Source organism: Apus apus, chromosome 7 (genome assembly GCF_020740795.1).
Source record: "Apus apus isolate bApuApu2 chromosome 7, bApuApu2.pri.cur, whole genome shotgun sequence".
NCBI classification, from domain to species: domain Eukaryota; kingdom Metazoa; phylum Chordata; class Aves; order Apodiformes; family Apodidae; genus Apus; species Apus apus.
The window spans coordinates 6,814,993-6,832,558 of NC_067288.1; the positions used below are offsets into that span (position 1 = coordinate 6,814,993).

Here is a 17,566-nt window from a genome sequence, read left to right on the forward strand (position 1 = left end):
CTGTAAAGGTTTATAGGTCTGGATATTTTTTTTTTTCAATAGGCCAAACAAGAATGTTAGAGGCTGGGAGTTGGAGCTAGCCTGCATATGTAAAGCTCATTGTATTAAAGACAACATTTTTTCTATGGTGTTCATCTATCAAGTTTTCATGCTCCAATAAAAATAGGTGTTAATGGGGGAAAAAAAGTGATGGAATGTAGTTACAGCATAACTAGTGTATTTTGGGATTTCAATCACAAGCAAGTTAAACAGAATTTTGAGGGAGAAGTTTTCTCTTTTATTTGATCAACTAAGTATTACAAAATTAATAAATTCAACCAGTAAGACCCAACCAAATTAAGATCTAGGAATGCACAGTTAAGGACATGAGGAGGTAATGATGGGTAAGAAGAAGATAGGTGGGTCATACACCTTATTTTGGTTAGTCAGTTTCTGTTGTTTGTTGCATGTAAGTGTGATAGTTTTGTTATTGGTACATGTTGTTACTTGATAGTTACTGTTACTTTATGGGATACTTTCATGTGTCAAAGTCTACTCATCAGTCAGACAGCGTTCAACAATATAGCTCCTAACATCACAGTAAGAAAGAAAGATGGTGAGGTTGTCAGGTTGATATCTGACATCTTGTGAGTTAAAGTACAACATGAACAATTGAAGTACTGGAATTTTAGCTCTGGGAATGTTAGATACCAGGCATTTGTGATACTTAAGCTGAAGTGTTGGAAGATGTGTAACAAATTGTAAAGGCCAGCAGATGCAGTCTCTGCAGTCATGACTCTCTATTTAAGGAAATTAAAGGAAAAAGGTAAAAGAAGAAGAAAAAAGCTTCACTAGAATGCTCTTTAAAACAACAGAAATTTTCAGCTGAGAGAGCTTGAAAAATCTTCCACCACATGAAGTCTTTTTAAAAGTTATTATAATTATAAGTTGAAAATATTTTCCTGAAATGAAAATGTTGCAAAACACAAATATATGAAATATTATTTTGTTCTGCACATTGCTGAGATCTCTGCCAAAATCAGCAAAGCACATCTGTTAGTCTGTTAGTGAGAATAAATGTGAAGAGAATCTTTATCCTTTGTCTTCATCTGGAAAAATGGAGTCTCAAGAACTGCAGGCATAGCTGTAGCTCAAACTGATACTTGTGTGGTTTGCTTTAAAAATTCTGTCTGAAATCCACAGAAGTGGACAGGGTCTGTTGTATGAAGAAGAGAGAATGCAGCTAATCTCTAAATTAAGGTCTGACTATTCTTTCAGCCTAAGTTTGAAACAAAGCCCACAGCCTGCTAAATTGCTGATAATATGCCAAATAGCCAACACATCAAGGGCCAGTTAAATTAATTCCTTTAATTTCGTTTTGGACTACCACTCTCTGGCCTTTTTTTCTTTGCAGTTCCTTAGCAACACAGTTTTCTTCCCTTGCAAATTGAACACTTCCATCAGCTCTGAAAGATTTCAGGCCAGTTATTTATAGATGGACAAGGGTATTCATGATATTGATGGACATGGAGTCCAACTGCTGCATGGAGGAATTAATAATCTTAAAACCCTGAGCTGGGGAAGGCTTCCACAAGCTGACTTTTATATCCACTTACATCTTCAGAATCCAGAGTTAAGTAATTCCTAAAATTGTAAACTAAATGGTGGTGAAAGCATGATGAAAGACTTAACGTTGTAGGAGATAGTGCTTAATGTGGCTAATTTAATTTAAAAAATAATCCTGAGGTAGTTGTTGGTAAGGACAAGTATGGTTAGTAGCGTAATGTGATTGTTTGCTTTGACTACTTTTGTGTGTTAGGTAAGGAAGTCCTTCAGAGCACCTTGTCTCATGTGGCCTCCAGCTCATTTTTTGTGGAAGGGCAGTGCTACAGCCAGGGCACTGGTGTCTGCTGCAGGGTGTCCCAAGGAGCAGGACTGAAGGAGCCACTGCCCTCTAGCCTCCCACTCACAGCCCTCTGCCAGTCTGTGAAGTTTATAAACTGGGGTGAGAGACAGTTAAAAGAGCAGCCTGGAACCCTTGTTACTGTGCAGGAGGAACAGGAGAGGGAAGAAGGGATCAATCAATGGTGCATGTCAGGGTCTGGTACTTGGCTGCTGAAATGCAAGTCCATTCTCTGGATTTACTGTGGTCATCTGTCATCAGGTTGGTGAGTTTAGAGGCAGTGAAAGATCAAATGTGTTACTGGTCAACTCTAAAATAAATAAATAATCACTAATTCTATTAGATCTGTAAAGACTTAAGTACAATCTGAATTAGAGGCTCACATCCATTTACTCAGTTGTCTACTGTGTCTACTTAGGAATACTCACCTGTTGTTATTGCCTTAAAACACTGGGCAATTAATTGATGGATGTTTTCTTTAAAGGCTTTTAATACCTCTGGTGGATTTCTGAATCAAATATGCTCTGCCATCATGACCATTTTAACATCTTTTTTTTTGATTTGGTGATCATGTACATGCAGATTATTCTCAAGTGCCTTTCATTGATTCCTATTTACACATGAAAATCCTGGAGTACAAAACACACCTGAAACCTGTAGGTGAAATGCTGGCCTTCACTGAAGCTGTAAGGCAGACTTGGAGTTCTCATATTCTCTCACTCTCTGTGAGAAGCAGGTAATTGTTTGATACACACCTGCCCTTTTAGCATATTCAGTATTTGACTATTTTATTTTTGCCTCAATTTTTTAATTTTAAAGAGATCATCACAGCTTTCTCCAAATCTACAATGGTTTGTGCAGATAATCAGCAGTACTCTCTGAGCATGTATTCTTTCTGTTTCCAGGGAAGAACACTGCCTGTACTGGGATTTTTTCTACAGCTGAAAGTAATCTATGTGTGCCCAAAAATTTAATTAAGTGTGGAGGCTGTTGAGTTTTTTAGATGAAGGTAGTGATGTTATAGCCCTCATCATCAGCAGGATATGTTGTACAAACACTGGTTCTTGGTTCCACTAATTTCCTCTGCCTGCTTCTTGCCCTCTGAGTGAAATTGGATGCCCCTCCTCTTTTGTGAATTTATAGTAATCAACAAATAGGGCTGTTACAGCTATTATAGCTGGAATTCATGCATGTCTTTCTAGCATGCCAAAGTTAAATCAGTTTAATTGCTTCTGATTGGGAAAACCAAAACTAAGCATACCTTCTGACTCTTGGGTTTGCAATTTGATTAATCTTTTGTTTGTCACAGTCTAGTTTGGCTCAATGGCTATTTCCAGTATAGTGTAAGGCTTTTTGCTTGGTCTAATCTTGTTGTTGAAATGCCTTTATGGAACACAAGTGGCAGTCAAGATTTCTATAAAAGAAAGGCACTGCTGTTCCATAAACCATGTTATTAGAGGAGAGTGTTAATGCAGCAGCCAAGCTCGATGTTCCCCCTCAGCAGAAAACCAGGAAACCTTTGGCACTGGTGTCAGTAAGTACGAATTTTCTGAGGTTCCTCCCCCTCCTCTTATTCTGGTGGGGGTGGAGGAGGGAATTTTATGAACCTGTTGATTTTGGCTCAGAAGCATAATCACTTTTCAGGTGTTTAGGGGCTATATTAGTCTGTCAGCTTTCATTTTTTTATTTCCCTCCCTTACCCTGTTCTTACACTTCTATTCTCTTTGTCCTCCTGTCTTCCTAGTAACTCTCACTGTTTTATCTTTTTGGCCTTTTTTTTTTTTCTTCCTGCTATTGTTGCCATATTCAGTAGCTGCTGAGGAACACTTTTAAAAAAGCTGTCCCTGAAACCTAAACAGAAGACACAGGGTCCTTAGAGTTTGTCTTGCAGAATTTCCCTCTCATTTTTGCCAGCAAGCAGTTCTGCTTTGCCCACCCTGTAGGCTTCTACCAGAAGTTAAGGGAGAAACATGCTTGAATTCTGCTCTTCTGCCTTTTGTACTTTGTGAAGTACCTTGCTGAGTAGGTAACTATGGGACCCTGAAGTGTGAATTTTTGTCTTTAAGTTACTGATATTGCCTGTAGGCTTAGACATATTTTGTGGTCAGAAATGATTAAATCAATAATGTATTTTTGCCATACAAGAGCTGGAGCACATTTCAGTTTGGAATCTTGAAATGCACGTTTTTGTGTGTGTGTTAAAGCACAAGTTACAAGTGATAGCTGAAACTGTCTCCCTGTCATTCTGCATGTGCATTATATACATGCTATCCCTTCTGACCTTTTTGTGGTTTTTAATTCCATGCTTTGGACTTGCCATGGAACCTTTTTCCCAGTGAAAAACACACTTCCTGTAGTGTACTGGAAAATGTGTCATTAACAACATTTATTTTTGCCTGGAATGGTGAATACATTTTTTAAGAGGGGGTTATTGTTGTTGTTGTTGTTGTTATTATTATTATTATTATTATTATTATTGTTTTTGTTTTTGTTTGCTTATTTTAAACAGCATGTCAAGGTAAAATGCTCTCCAAGAGGAGTCTGAAATTATCAGGCTTATAATTTATTGAATCTGCTGTTTCTCTGGTAATGTCTGAATTTCAAATGGAAAATTTCTTGAACCTGATGTTACTGCTGATGTGTTCTGGATGGGATTCTACCAACAGGCATTGGAGTCCCTTGAGCTTTCACCTGAGGACAGGAAGATGAGGACTAGCATGCTAATAAGAAAGCTTAGCATGATCAAACTGGCACTCGGTACTTGGCTGAAGTCCTGCGTAGGGAGCTCCGTTCTTGTCTGTTGTGAAATCGAGTGACTTTAAGATGTTTTAGGGCCTCTTCTGCCCTCCAGTGGAAGGAAGCAGCCGGTACCTTTGATACCTTTTGATTATCTTTGTTCTACAGCTTTTTGGGTGTAAATGACAGCATCCTCTGCTTTTGGTGTCCCACTTTAAGTAATCGGAACTTAACTCCCATTGGAGGATCTTTTGAAATGCAGCACTTTTTCCTCTGCAGGATAAAAGGAGTGTGCAAAGAAGGGCATGGTAGGTCTTCTACATATGGCAGAGCTTTGCCTCTCCTCCCCTGGATGGCAGTTATTTTTTCTTCTCCTGTTGGCCTCTTGCTCCAAATCTGCTGCTGACACAGTATGCTGCATCTTTCTCTCTTCACTGGTTGTCCCTTGCCCAGCAGCTTGCCACAGTGGAGCAAAATGGATGTGGGCAAGCAGGGCTGCAGCTGCAGGCAGAGGAAACGCACTGTAAGGCAGTATCTATATTCCATTTCTTGAGCCCTGCAAAATACAGTACTCTGAGTTAAGGTCTACCCTGCCACGTGTTTGTTTTAGTATATTTGGTTTCCATGTTGTGTCTGGATACCTGATGCAGTGAGCTTTGGTATTTAAATGTTATTTTAAAACCTTGGAGCTCCAAAGATTAGGCAGTGCTGCTGTGCTCTTTTTAAAGGCATAGTGCTTTGGCTGTATAGCAAAGCTCTTAAGTAACCTTAAGAGTTGTGAGTGAGGAGGGATGGGATAAGGAGTTGACTTGTTCTAGTGCCACAGGCCTGTGGCTACTGCCAGACAGGCTTGTTTGAATAAGGCAGGAATGGGTAGGAGCTGTGTTCACATTTTATGTCTTTCCCTCAGCACCTTCTCCTTTTCACTCTTTGCCAAGAGTGAGCTCTTGGGAGTGTTGTGAGTAGCAATTTTTAAAAAAGGCTTAGAAATTTAAAAGCTAAAAGGTCTTGTGGAAACACAGGGGTTTACTTTTTTAAAAATTGCTGAATACTCTGAGCATAACTTCTACACTGTGAGCACTTAGGTTTGTGGAAAACATTATTCTGTGCAAACATCTGGATTTTAATTGGTATGTGCATCATGTGGGAGTGGGTTCTTACACCATCTATCTGTCTATGCATGTGTCTAATCTGGATCCTACCTTGTGTAGTAGGAAATCCAATTAGTGTTGTTGATGATGCCATTAATTAAAATAGCCTTGTCCCTTTCACATTCGTCTGTTCAAATTGTTCCTTTTCACATTTTCCCCTCCTGCAGATAGATATACGGCTGTATGAATTAAGAAAGCATGTCTGATACTATTATTTCTGGCTATGGTGTTTAGTTTTTTTTAAAAAAAATTATGCTCTGTTTAAAGATCAGTAATTACCTGGGTTAACATATGTTGTGTCACATCAAAACCATTGTCTGAATTATGAGCGGCTTGAAAGGAGCACTCAGTAGGAGCTGCAGAAGCACTTTATTGGCTTGATTTATGTGATTGCTTTGCCTTTCCTGAGTCTTGCAGTGAGGAACCTAAATATGCTCCTTCCCACCTTTGTGATACCAGGCTGTCTGCTTAGTGTAGTTAAGATTTAAGTAGTATGTGAGAGTAAATGTTTTCTGTCTAGATCCAGATTAACTCAGGTGCAAGGAAGCAGTTGGTTGGGAGTGTGCACTGGAGGTTTCCAATGGCAGTTGCTTCATTTTGCTCTGCTGAAAGATTAATGTCAGGGAGTTGACTTAATGCATATATCCATGTAGGGTTATCCAGTAGGGCTGCTTCTCCATGGGAAGACCAGCAAGCTGTTTGCTAACTGTCCAAATGTGGAAGCAGAAAGCTGGTGCTTGGAGGGACTTGGAAGTTGTTTGGGGAAGAGCCACACACCCCATGCTGGGAATGAGCTGGTGGTGGCCAGGCTCCCTCCTTTACCAACAGATGGCAGCTCTTAGTCAGGAAAGAGCATCTCTCAGGGAATGAGCTCTGCCATAACCTTGTTTTTACAGCAATGCAGGCAGCATAGTCCATTGTGTGAACAGACCATAGTGCATTTATTAAGGTAAGAATTTATAAGCATTAAGATACCTATAGGAATTGGAAAGTACTGAAAATGTAAAAGTGTGATGAGGTTGCACAATGAAGAGTTTTCTTCCCAGCCCTGCTTGTAGTGTATTGTAACATCTGCACTGAATCTGCAAGGAATTTTGCTTTAAAGAGTTTATTTAATTCAAAGTATATGAACAGAGCAAGGTCAGCTGCATACCAAGTCACTAAAATCCTCAAAGGGAGCTAATACTGCAAAAAACGCTCCCTTCCCACATGTCTACAAACACATCTTTATGCTCTTCTTTGGTGAACTATTTATATGATGATGTACTTAATTAATCTCCATCCACTCTTGGTAGACCTGCGCTCCAATTTCCAATACCATGGAATTGCTTTGTATTTCAAACAAACAAACAAAAAGCTTTACTTCTGCTATAAAAGTTGAAACTTCTTAATCTTTAATATCTCTCTAAGCAAGTTGCATACAAGTTGTTTGCTCAGATGTATGGAATGTGCATGAAAACTGATATAACCCCATGACTTTTTTTTTTTCACATTCTCCTTTCCCCCATTCCTTATTTTCTCTTAAGTACTTTTATATCCGTTGATCTCTTGTGCCATGAAGACTGTGCTGGCTCTTTTTGCACATGCTGTGTTGTCTAACCATAAATGCATTCACACATTTTGAAGAATGAGCTGGCATCTTTTTACATAACAATTGGACTTTAAATAGCCTAGGGAGGAATGTTTAGGGCAAAACTCATGGGGTTGGAGACTGAATTTCAGGCAGCCTTGCAAATATTTTAAATATATAATCTTAGGACATAAACTGCATTTAGCTCTGACTACGCCCAAGAAGGATTTATGAGCTTGGGGTAGGTTTTGTAGTTTGAGAGCTACCTTTGTTGGGATAGTGATGCATGCTGTCCTAGAATGTATATTTATTGTGGGGTTCATCTGATTATTTGTCTGGATCTTTTAACACAGGAGAACCGAGTCTGAGCTCTGCTGAAGTGCTCGTAGTGTGGCAGTTCGGGAATTGACTTGAAGAAACTTCATGTAGATAGATGCATGTCATCTTCGTCAGGCTTGTGCTTGTTTTTCTGAGTCTTGCCAATGAATGCATATTGAGATCTTCTAACAGCAGGACCTTGAGCTCTGTGGAAGAAAAGTTCGGTTGGGTTGAGTTACAGTGGGAATGGAATTGAGAGGCTTCATTCTAGCTTCTGCTTAAGTTACACTAATCACAGGTGCTCTGTCAAGTCCACACTGCTCTGGTCAACAATATGAGCTCTGATACCACCAGTGTAATGGGGAAAGACTCTGACACTGCAGTGAGGATATCGATATGTGCTGATGGGGCTTTTGTGCTGCAAGCCTGTGGCACCAGTCTGTAGCTAGAATCCATGTGCCTCCTTTCTCTGAAACAGAATCAAAGAGAAACATTATTCTCAGCCAACAGTTTACAAGCAAAAAGCCGCTCTGGTAAGTGGCTGTGAAATTATCTCTTCCAGAGCTGCTGTGGAATGTTCTAAGTGTGGTGAGGCCATTGAGATCCCTGGGAAGTTGCCTTGTCTGCTCCCTTTATGACTTTGACTAAGTAATATGCACTTCTGTATCTCAGAAGTGAATGTAGGTGTGTACCTGTAATGCTGCATAGGTGAGATAAATTCACAGGGATATCTGATGCAAGGGATCTAGCTTGGGCTGGGATTTCAGTGGTGGTTTTTTTTGTTTTTTTTTTTCCTCCTACTGGGAGACCAGTAAATAGTCTTAGATTGCAAAGACAGCACTTGAAATTGAGGTCACAGTATAATATGCAAGACCTTTTTTATTTTTTACCTTGTTTACTTTATGCCAGGCTAAGTATTTCATAGCAAAAGTAAATTTTTTGCACAGTTTGTGAAATAAATAATAGAGACATCCTGTTAAAAAATGCATTGGCTGGCCTCCTTATTTTAATATTAATAAGGCAGGTTGCTACAATAACATTAGCTCTGCATGGTGTTTGTCACTGTAGTGCCAAAGCAATCGAGTCTAATGCCATTCTTTCCTGAAACAAATCTGCAGGGGAGCAGTATTTGTGCTACTCTGAAACCTCTAGCCAGGAAAGTTGGAGTTGAGCTGTATATTATGGAATCCAAAGTCTGTGTTCAGCCTTGTGGCTTAATGGGTGCTTATGTGAAGTGTTTTAATGTTGTTTATGTGTGCATTTTCTCTCCTGTAGTGACTAATGTCCAATTGCTCATCATGTTTATGGACAACCTGGAAATCATATCTGTATGGTTTCATAGTTCAGAAACCTCTCCTGCTGGGGGCAAGACAGTTTGAACCATGAAAGTACTTAGCTAGGACTGCAGTGCCTTAGGACATAGGGCATTTAGATTTAGGGGCAGGGGGCTGAAGGTGTCAGAGGAAAAAGAGGGACATCACAGTTGTCATAGAGGAGATACTGTATCTTTTTTTTTTTTTTTAAGATGGATCTGTGCCTTTAAAAGGAGAAGGCCTTTACCAACCCTGTGCCCCTGTGATTTATAGTGTGTATTTATCTTTGCCACAGAGCAAAGGGAAAAAAAAAAATCCTGTAATCCTGTTACATTTTGTTATGTGAACTGTACAGCATTTTTGTGCTTATAAATAATATGAACACTTATTGTGTTAGAGGCCTCAACTGAGGTGATATTTAGGTTAAAACAAGTATTAGGGGGTTATCTGATCACGGCTATAGATACACTTCTGCTGAAATCTGCATTTAGGATGAGATTAAACTGTTCATTTTACAGTTTGCATTTTTAGTTCAGGATCCAAATTGGAATTACATTCATGCTTTGCCTGGCAATGGAATCTTTGTAAGATTTTATTGAACATGGAAGTCAGTGAAACAGGAAAGCACATATGTTTAAATACCATCAAGGTCTATGAGTCCAAATATGAGATTAAGTGTTTTCTTGAAAGCAGTCATGTTTCAAGCAGGCTTTTTAAATTTTCTCTTTAAAGAAATGTAGAGAATCCAACAACTGGGACACACTAAGCTGGTAAACGCCCAGTCTGAATAACCAGGCCTTCACAGTTGTATGTTATTTATTCTACTTATGATCTGCTGGAGTGAAAAAAAAAAATGGAATTATGGATTGTGTTTATTGTATGTACTTCCTGGATGAAGTTGACAGCTCATCCTTACTCTAAGTGGTGTTACTGGCATCAGAAGTATAACAATCCATGTGTTCCTCCCTTTTTAATTTGCAATCTACAATAGTCTTAGCTGAAAACAGAAAGAGAGATTTGTTTGTAAATGTGAATGATCTCTTTGTGCTAGGGGCTGGGGGAGGTGAGAGTTCCCTCCATGTTCCTTGGGAAAGAGATATGACAGAAATATCTTGTTTGCTTTATGCCATTAGCCAAGGAGAAATTTCACTAAGAAGATTAAGGTGGTGAATGTGTTTTTTGGTTTTCCTGCAGCAGAAGGGGAAGCGGGACAAGATGTACAAAAGCAAGGTCTTAGCTTTTCCCTTTTTTCCCAGTTAATCTAGAGAAAGGCAAAACAAGGCCAGACAGGTGGTACAACTGTAGCTGGGAGTGCCTCTGTGGATTCCTGGCCAATATCAGCTGGATGATTGCTTCTTTTCCTCTATCCTGTAAGAAGGGAAAGGCTGAATGGAAAAAATAAAGAAGGTGGGTAGCTGGGTAAGCACAGGCCCACAATTTCATTCCTATTTTAAGGCATTGATTTACAAAATGGGGTCACCGAATACAGTCTGCAACACTTTTGGGAAGACACTGGAGTAGCTAAGTCTGTTCTTCATGTTCTTTGACTTATTAGAGTCTAGTCAAAATGTGGTTTCTTTTTCCCATCTGGGTAGAGAACATGCTTGCCGTCTCAGCAACACTGTCTTCCTGGGTTTGGAAAAGGAGGAGGCAGCTCACCGTGTCAGTGCTGAGAAGCTGTTACTTCTTCCAGGTTTCAGTACATGTTTAGGCTGTTCCCAGTTCTGTATTCTAAAATATTACAGTTTCTCTCTACTGCTGGAACTTTGTTTTTTGGGGATTTTCTTCTTCTTTGGCCTATTTGCCTTGTATGTTCTTCACTACTGAATGATGTGGAAGTGTTGACACTAACTTGAAACATTTTGGTGTTCTCTTCTGCTTGTAGTGTGAAGATGATCTGCTTAGCAGCCAGGAAGGTACAAATGAAACAGCACCTGAATATGGACTAGAAGACGGGGTAGATGTTCGATACCTTCAGTGGTTAAACGGAAGGCTGAGGTTCCAGTGGCGGAGTTTGCATGCTCAGCACCAAGAGCAATGCAAACTTTTGCACAAGGTAAATGGTTCTTCTGACTCACTATGGCATTGTTTATTATTTACAAGCCTTGTCAGCTAGTGCTAAATGTGCAAGTTATTCTTGTTTGCTAGTTCTGCGTTTTCTGTAGGTAAGAGTGAATTACTGTTAAGTATAAATACCCTCATGTTTCCCCAGCAGGATAGAACGGTGAGAAAATGAAGTACGTACAGCATTTGTAAAATTGTCAAAATTGTTGTAGAAAAGTCTTTCTTACAGGCTGACACATTAGTCACTTCTGCAGCCACAGGCTGTGTCCTTTTTTCTCAGAAAACGCCTGGTAGAAGCAAGTCAGAGCATTCTGGTGTCCAAAGACAAGAACTAGTGATCCAGAGCTATAAGTTCATCAGAAACGTGGTTTGAAAATACTGAGCATGGATGTTGGAAATACTAGTAGCAAAATAAAATGCAGTTTTCCTTTCTGAAGTACCAGGAAACAGCTGAGCAGAACACAAAATCTACTTGCTTTTAAACCAGGAATCAAGAGTGGTCTCTACATTGCTAAGATTCCAGTTATGCTCCCATTTTTGAATAATGTTTATATGCCTGTCTGAAAATTGCAGCCACCTGGGAGCATCATGTCTGCTTAGGATGGAAACAGCCTGCAGTCCTGAAGTTGACAGGAATGGTGATGACAGAGGGAAATAAAAAAAAAAGGGCTCTAAAGATAGTCCTAAAAGTTATTCAGACATGTTTTCCCTAGATCCCCTTTATCCTTTCATATGACTTCAGGTAACTTATGTGGAGCCACTTTGTATTGTACCCAGAACCTTCACAGGAGACCTCTTTGAGGCTAGGAACAGTTTGAGAAATTTGTCCTCAAAGAACAACATCTATCAGAAAGTTGTCAGAATCGGAAGAAGAGGGTTTTGAATGAAGATGCCTTCTTGGCTTTAATCCTGTGTCTGACAGAGCAATGCTGAAAACTGTAATGAGGTTACATTTTGTTCTTTACATGAATTGATTGCTAGGGAAGATGTCTGATTCACAGCCCTAGGGAAAGATCAGGTGCTGTGTGTGCAGCATCTAAAATAACCTTTTGCTTCTCATTGCCCGCTGTGACCGTGCTTTCCTGATCTGGGAATGAAGGCAGCAATTCACTGTAAGTGCAGGTGCAGTCCTTGGCTTTTGCACTGAGATTACAGAGAGTGATGCTATTGGGAGAGGTGGCTTAGTGATATAAAAAGCAAATGAAATGATTGGCATCTTCTCCCCTTGATAAGCTACCTCTGTTTAAGGGATGCTGGTTGTTATAATAGATGAGGCAAGTATCTCCATAACTCATTATCAGCACTCTGATTTATGTAGTACTTGGCAGTAACAAACCATTAAGCAGCTTCAATACCTCACCTTGCAGTTAATGAGACAGGGAAGAATTAAGAGCAGGTCAAACCTGGTGCCTTGCCTACCAACAGAGATACTTTTAATGTTGCAGCTCAGGCACTGAAATAATGGAGATATGCTGGTTGCACAACGTGCTAAACTTACTGAGAGGGGATTGTACTTTGAAATAAAGTTGGACATTTTAGCCCTGTGGCTATCCAAGGAAAAATGTTTGCTAAAGTTAGGACTGCTACAGTCAAATATAAGAGACAGGTTAGTTATGCTGCAGTTTCCTGGACCACGATTTCCAGAATCTCGAAGAATAAGCAGAAGGAAGAATGTTTCTCTGTTCATCCAGTTTCCCAAGGCTGCCATTACTGCCCTCTCCAGCAGTCATCACTGAACTAAATTGAAAGCAATAGGCAGTGTTGGTGATGATTCCCATGATCAGACTATGTTCTGCAGTGTATGGAGAGGGCTGCCATCATGGGTGTATGCATAGGAGTATAGACTGGATTCCAGCTCCTGTGTATGTGATTGCACACTGACATGCATGCTGAATTATGTATGTGCAACTGTGAGAGTTCTGTTCAGAGCTGTAATAAAGTGCAGTGCTCTGATTTGTATGTTAGTCTGAATTAAAAGCAGGAAAATTGGAAGGTAAAAGTGACTTTGGAAGGGACTTTGTTACAGTGCCATGTTAATGTTAACATTTACAGTGACACAAAATAAAACACACAATTTAACAGCTGCATAAACAATAATTGGGATTTCCTGACTCTTTAAAGAGAATTTTTGGCTGTGCTACTGCATTAATTTTAAAACTTTTAAGCTACTCTGCTATGTGTTACAAGACTGAACTGACCCAATATGACCCCTGTATGAGCTGCTGCTTTTCTCATATAAACCACAAACACAGTATGCAAAAGGCTAATGAGTGTTATGTTTTTTAATTATGCTGACAGATTTACAGAGGATTATGGCTTTTACAGATAATTATGGCTTTTAGTCGCTCTGTTTAATAACTTCACAGGTTATGTATCTCAACTGTGGAACAGTCTTATTTGCTGCTGATCATGAGCTATAATTTTTGCCAAGTAGTGGCGACACTGCCACAGATTTCATTTTGTGACTCAGACTGTAAAATGCCATCTTCTCTATTTGAGGCTTTCTGAGAAAAACGCATCACACTTGGAAAATATGTTCTTATTCAGGAGATGACTGCTTTTCCACTTTAAATATGAATATTGCTATTGGAAGTAAGAATTGTGCACAGACTATCCAGCAAGATAGTCAAGGACTAGCTAAGTTGGACACGACCTCCAAGGAAACGTTGAGAGAGTTGGACTTGTTTGCTTTGGTGGAGTGAAGATGGAGGGAGAGCTCACAGAGTAGCTGCTTTCAGCTGTTTGATGGGTAGTTACCAGGATGGTAGTTACAAAGAAGAATCTGCGTTTTCTCTTACCAGTACCAGAAGGGGAAGGAGCCATGGATTACAGCTTGGAAGGTTCAGGCATATTAGAAAAAGCTTCTCTGGGATGATGGGCAGCAGGTCACCTAAGATGTGGAATTATCTCCATCCTAAGTGGCTTCCAAGGCTCATATACACAAAGCCACAAACTGGTGTTGGTGATAGTCCTTGTGAGACCAGGAGGTAGGAATAAAGGCCTCCAAAGGTCTTTTATGTTTCTATGATTTTGTGAAAAAATTCTGAATTGATTGGGTGATCAGGGACATATACTTTCAGGTTAGAAGTGGTGACTCGTGTCTTAATGAAATAGTACTGTCTGAAGAAAGGGCAAGGGAGCAGTAGGAGGGGGAAGTATGAGCAGGAAACAGTCAAAAATAAATTGCTGTTCTTTCTCTAAGATACACAAATGAACTGAAACTGATTGCTGGGGCCTCTATCTGCTCTGGCCTGGTTGCAGCCAGGTTAAGTTTGATGATACGAAGTTCAGTAGTAACGAGTAGGTTACTGAAGAGAGAGGTCTGCCTGGAGCTGCAGTTGGTCATGTGCTGGGAGTTGCTTGTTAGATGGTCTGTCTGGCTGTTTCTCTTTGCTCATTTTTCTGTTGAGCTGCTTTTCAGTGACTTCAGCTCCCAGAAGGCATGTTGAAGCTTACAGACACGTGCATGTCCTGCTGTAGGAGGAAGACTTCCTCAGGGAAATCTCAACCTCTCTGTTGCTGAGGAATTTTGTAGCCTGAGGCTGTGAGCTGTTGAATAACATTATAATGGCTTCTCAATGTGGACAGGTTGGTCTGCTTTGAAAGTATAGTAATACCGTTATAATTCCCTTAAAATTCTCAGTAGTACATATTTACCTGATATGCCTTCAAATAAATGGAAGCATGAAGGATAAATTACTGTGCTAAAGCACATCTCTTGGTGCCTTGTGTTCTGTTTCTTCCTCTTTCTGTCAAGTGCCAGAGGAATATCTTTCTGTCTGGTTTTTGATCCCTATTGAATTCATAGGGGAGACCAGCTGTTTTTAGTTAGACTTTGAATTACCAGTTTGCCTGAAAAAATGTGAGTGAGAAGCCTTGCATAGTTTCAGAACTGGTAGGAACCTGTGTAGTTTGAAACTGATACTGTTTTTCTGGATCTGTTAAACGCACCGTGCCACAATCAGAGTGTGAAAAGGAATAGCCCAACAAGTGAGTTCCTGCAAAGCTGATGGATTTCCTGTTGGGGTTTCCATCCACTAAAAGACTAGGACAGAAACTGCAGCTGAAGTAGGGGAGGGTTAGGTTGGGTTCAGAGGTCAGTTTTGTTAAGCAGGTGAACATCTGATTGTAGACTATGTGTATAGGTTAGTAGAAATAAAATTACATTAAATGAAATTCTTAGTGATAGAAGAAGTGTTTAACATAATTGGCATTATCAGATAATGGTAAAATGACAACAATGTTGTAATATGCTTGCAAACTTTAAGAGCAAGAGTTGTATTCTGTCAGTAAGAATGCAGAGCAGCACTAGGAAATATCTCCTGTGAACTGAGTAGTTTCTTGTGCCTCCTCTAAGATAAACAATATAAAATAAGATATATTACAGTGGATTGGTCATATCTGTATATCTTATTTTGTAGTAAAAGAGTAAAGGGACAAGGACAAAGTCTTGATCTCTGAATAACAGAGGGGAGAGACTGGTTCTGGGTGATTACCTCACTGTCAGTAATTTACGAGTGAGGTAAACTGCAGTTGTTAGATGCATCTGTGTCTTGGCATGAAGAATCTACCAGGTTACTCTCTGTTAATTATCTTTTTTGTCTTGAGATATTTAATTGGAAAAATCTTTATTTTCTCCTAAAGTGAATTGCTATTAGATCTCAATAGCGTATTCTTAAATGCAGTAGATGTTTTTCCTCTCATGCAAATGTGTGTGAACTATGAAAAAGCCCCCTTTTCATCTTCTCTTAGGTGACACCCTGCTGGGTGTCTAACCTCCGGGGTGTTTAGAAGCTGGTACTGAAAACTCCCCAGAATGATGCTCAGTGGGGGGCTGTGCCTGTAGTCTGATGCAAAGGTTTGTGTAAGGTTAAATCAGACCTGCCTCCACCTCAGTGCCACGACGCAACAACCATATGTGCTCTGTCTCTCACCCTCTCGCTGCCTCCTTTTACCTGGGTATTTTTGCTCTCTTTAAGCCTGTTTTCATCTTCAATATGTTGTGGTTATCAGTAACAGATTGTGAATATCCCAATACTGGATTATTCCAGCATCCATCTAGTCTCGTCTCAGGGGAACACCTTATTCCTCTGTTGTTTCAGCTTTAGAGTATTTGTTTTGGGCTTTAGCCAGTGCTGCTGCTGCAACATACTTTTGAAGAGGGGCTGAACTTCATCCCTGGGGCTGGAGGCCCAAAGGTTTGGCAGCCAGAGTTACACAAGAATGCAGCAGGGAGAGGAGTGGCAAGTAGAAAGGAAGAACATTGTGTGGGGAGGTGCTCTTTTATTTTTAAACCCACATAGCTCTGCACATGTGACAGATGGTTGTCACCAGAAGCGTGTTTTGGGAAAGGAACGCTAAAATATTCTGAAGTTTCAGGGAAAAGTTGATAATTACCCAGTGCCTGTTGACTTTAAAATAGTTGTCAATACCCAAGTGTATGATAAAATTCATATTAGAATAAAGGAGGAAAAGCAGGAAACATTATCTGTCTTCTGGCAGAAAGATTAATGAAATATGAGCGTTGTCTGACAAATGTGCGCTGCGATCTTGTTTGGCAGTTGCAGTTATTCCAGTAACAAAGGGATCAGCTCTGAATAGGAGGAATTGCTTTTTATTGTTCCCTTGACTAACTTGGGAAGCTTCGTCGTCAAGTAATTGATGCTACTACCATCACCAGCACAGTAAGTGAAAGCCAACAAGATACAGCGGCAGAAGAGAAACTTGCTATAACTACCTAGCATGTTCTGTTTTAAAGGAAGAAATAAATTATTCTAAGGGTATCCTTTGCCTCTGTTATGAATTCTGCTGACTGTAAATGGTTTCTCCTTTCATGCTATGCACAAGAGAGTGTGTGTAGTGGGAGGAAAAAAAACTTTTAAGACAGGATGAGAAATCTTTCCGTTTTACTGTGGAAACAGCAGTAGCAATTCCTCCATGTGGTTCTAGTAACTATGGGATGGACCATTCTGTGAGATGGTTGTGGTGCACGATCATCATTTCCTGCAGGCTGTTTGAGTAATGCAGTGGCGTTAGTAGTTACATTTGTACTTGTCCATTAGGAATGGGCTTGTAACCCCTGGTTCACATCCCCATTCCTAGATGATAGCTAATCATGTTAATGATCTGGACCTTGTGCTGACAAGTATCTTAATTTTAATCTATTCCAGATCCATTTATTCACTAGCGGCTCCCATATGGACCAGATTCTTGGACATTTTTCTGTCACAGAAACAGATCTCATTAGACAGCCAGAGAACTACAAGCAGGTAATGCTTCTCCTGTTATTCTTGAATGCTTAGTGTGTGTTACACAGCCATCATTCATCAGAAGACTACACTCCTTGTAACATGTTTTTAACTTGATTTCCAGCGTAAGTAAAGGGTTATATGTTGAACTGTCAGTTTCCTCACTTAGAACTTGTACCCACCAAATGGCTTCTTCCAGTTTGATAGAACATAGACACAAAGGTATCTATTAGGCTAAGTTTTACAAAAACTGGTAGATGGAGAGTGGGGAGAGACCTGATTGA

General features: G+C 39.9%; 1 protein-coding gene across 1 annotated transcript in view; it reads left to right on the plus strand.

Annotated features, from left to right (window-relative positions):
* The window catches only part of TEDC1 (tubulin epsilon and delta complex 1), a 72,727-nt gene that overhangs the window by 10,316 nt on the left and 44,845 nt on the right, over positions 1 to 17,566 (plus strand). Inside the window, exons 4-5 of the mRNA XM_051625148.1 lie at positions 10,856 to 11,026; positions 17,205 to 17,303. Of these exons, the coding sequence (XP_051481108.1) occupies positions 10,856 to 11,026; positions 17,205 to 17,303 (270 nt within the window). The remainder of the gene's footprint in view (positions 1 to 10,855; positions 11,027 to 17,204; positions 17,304 to 17,566) is intronic.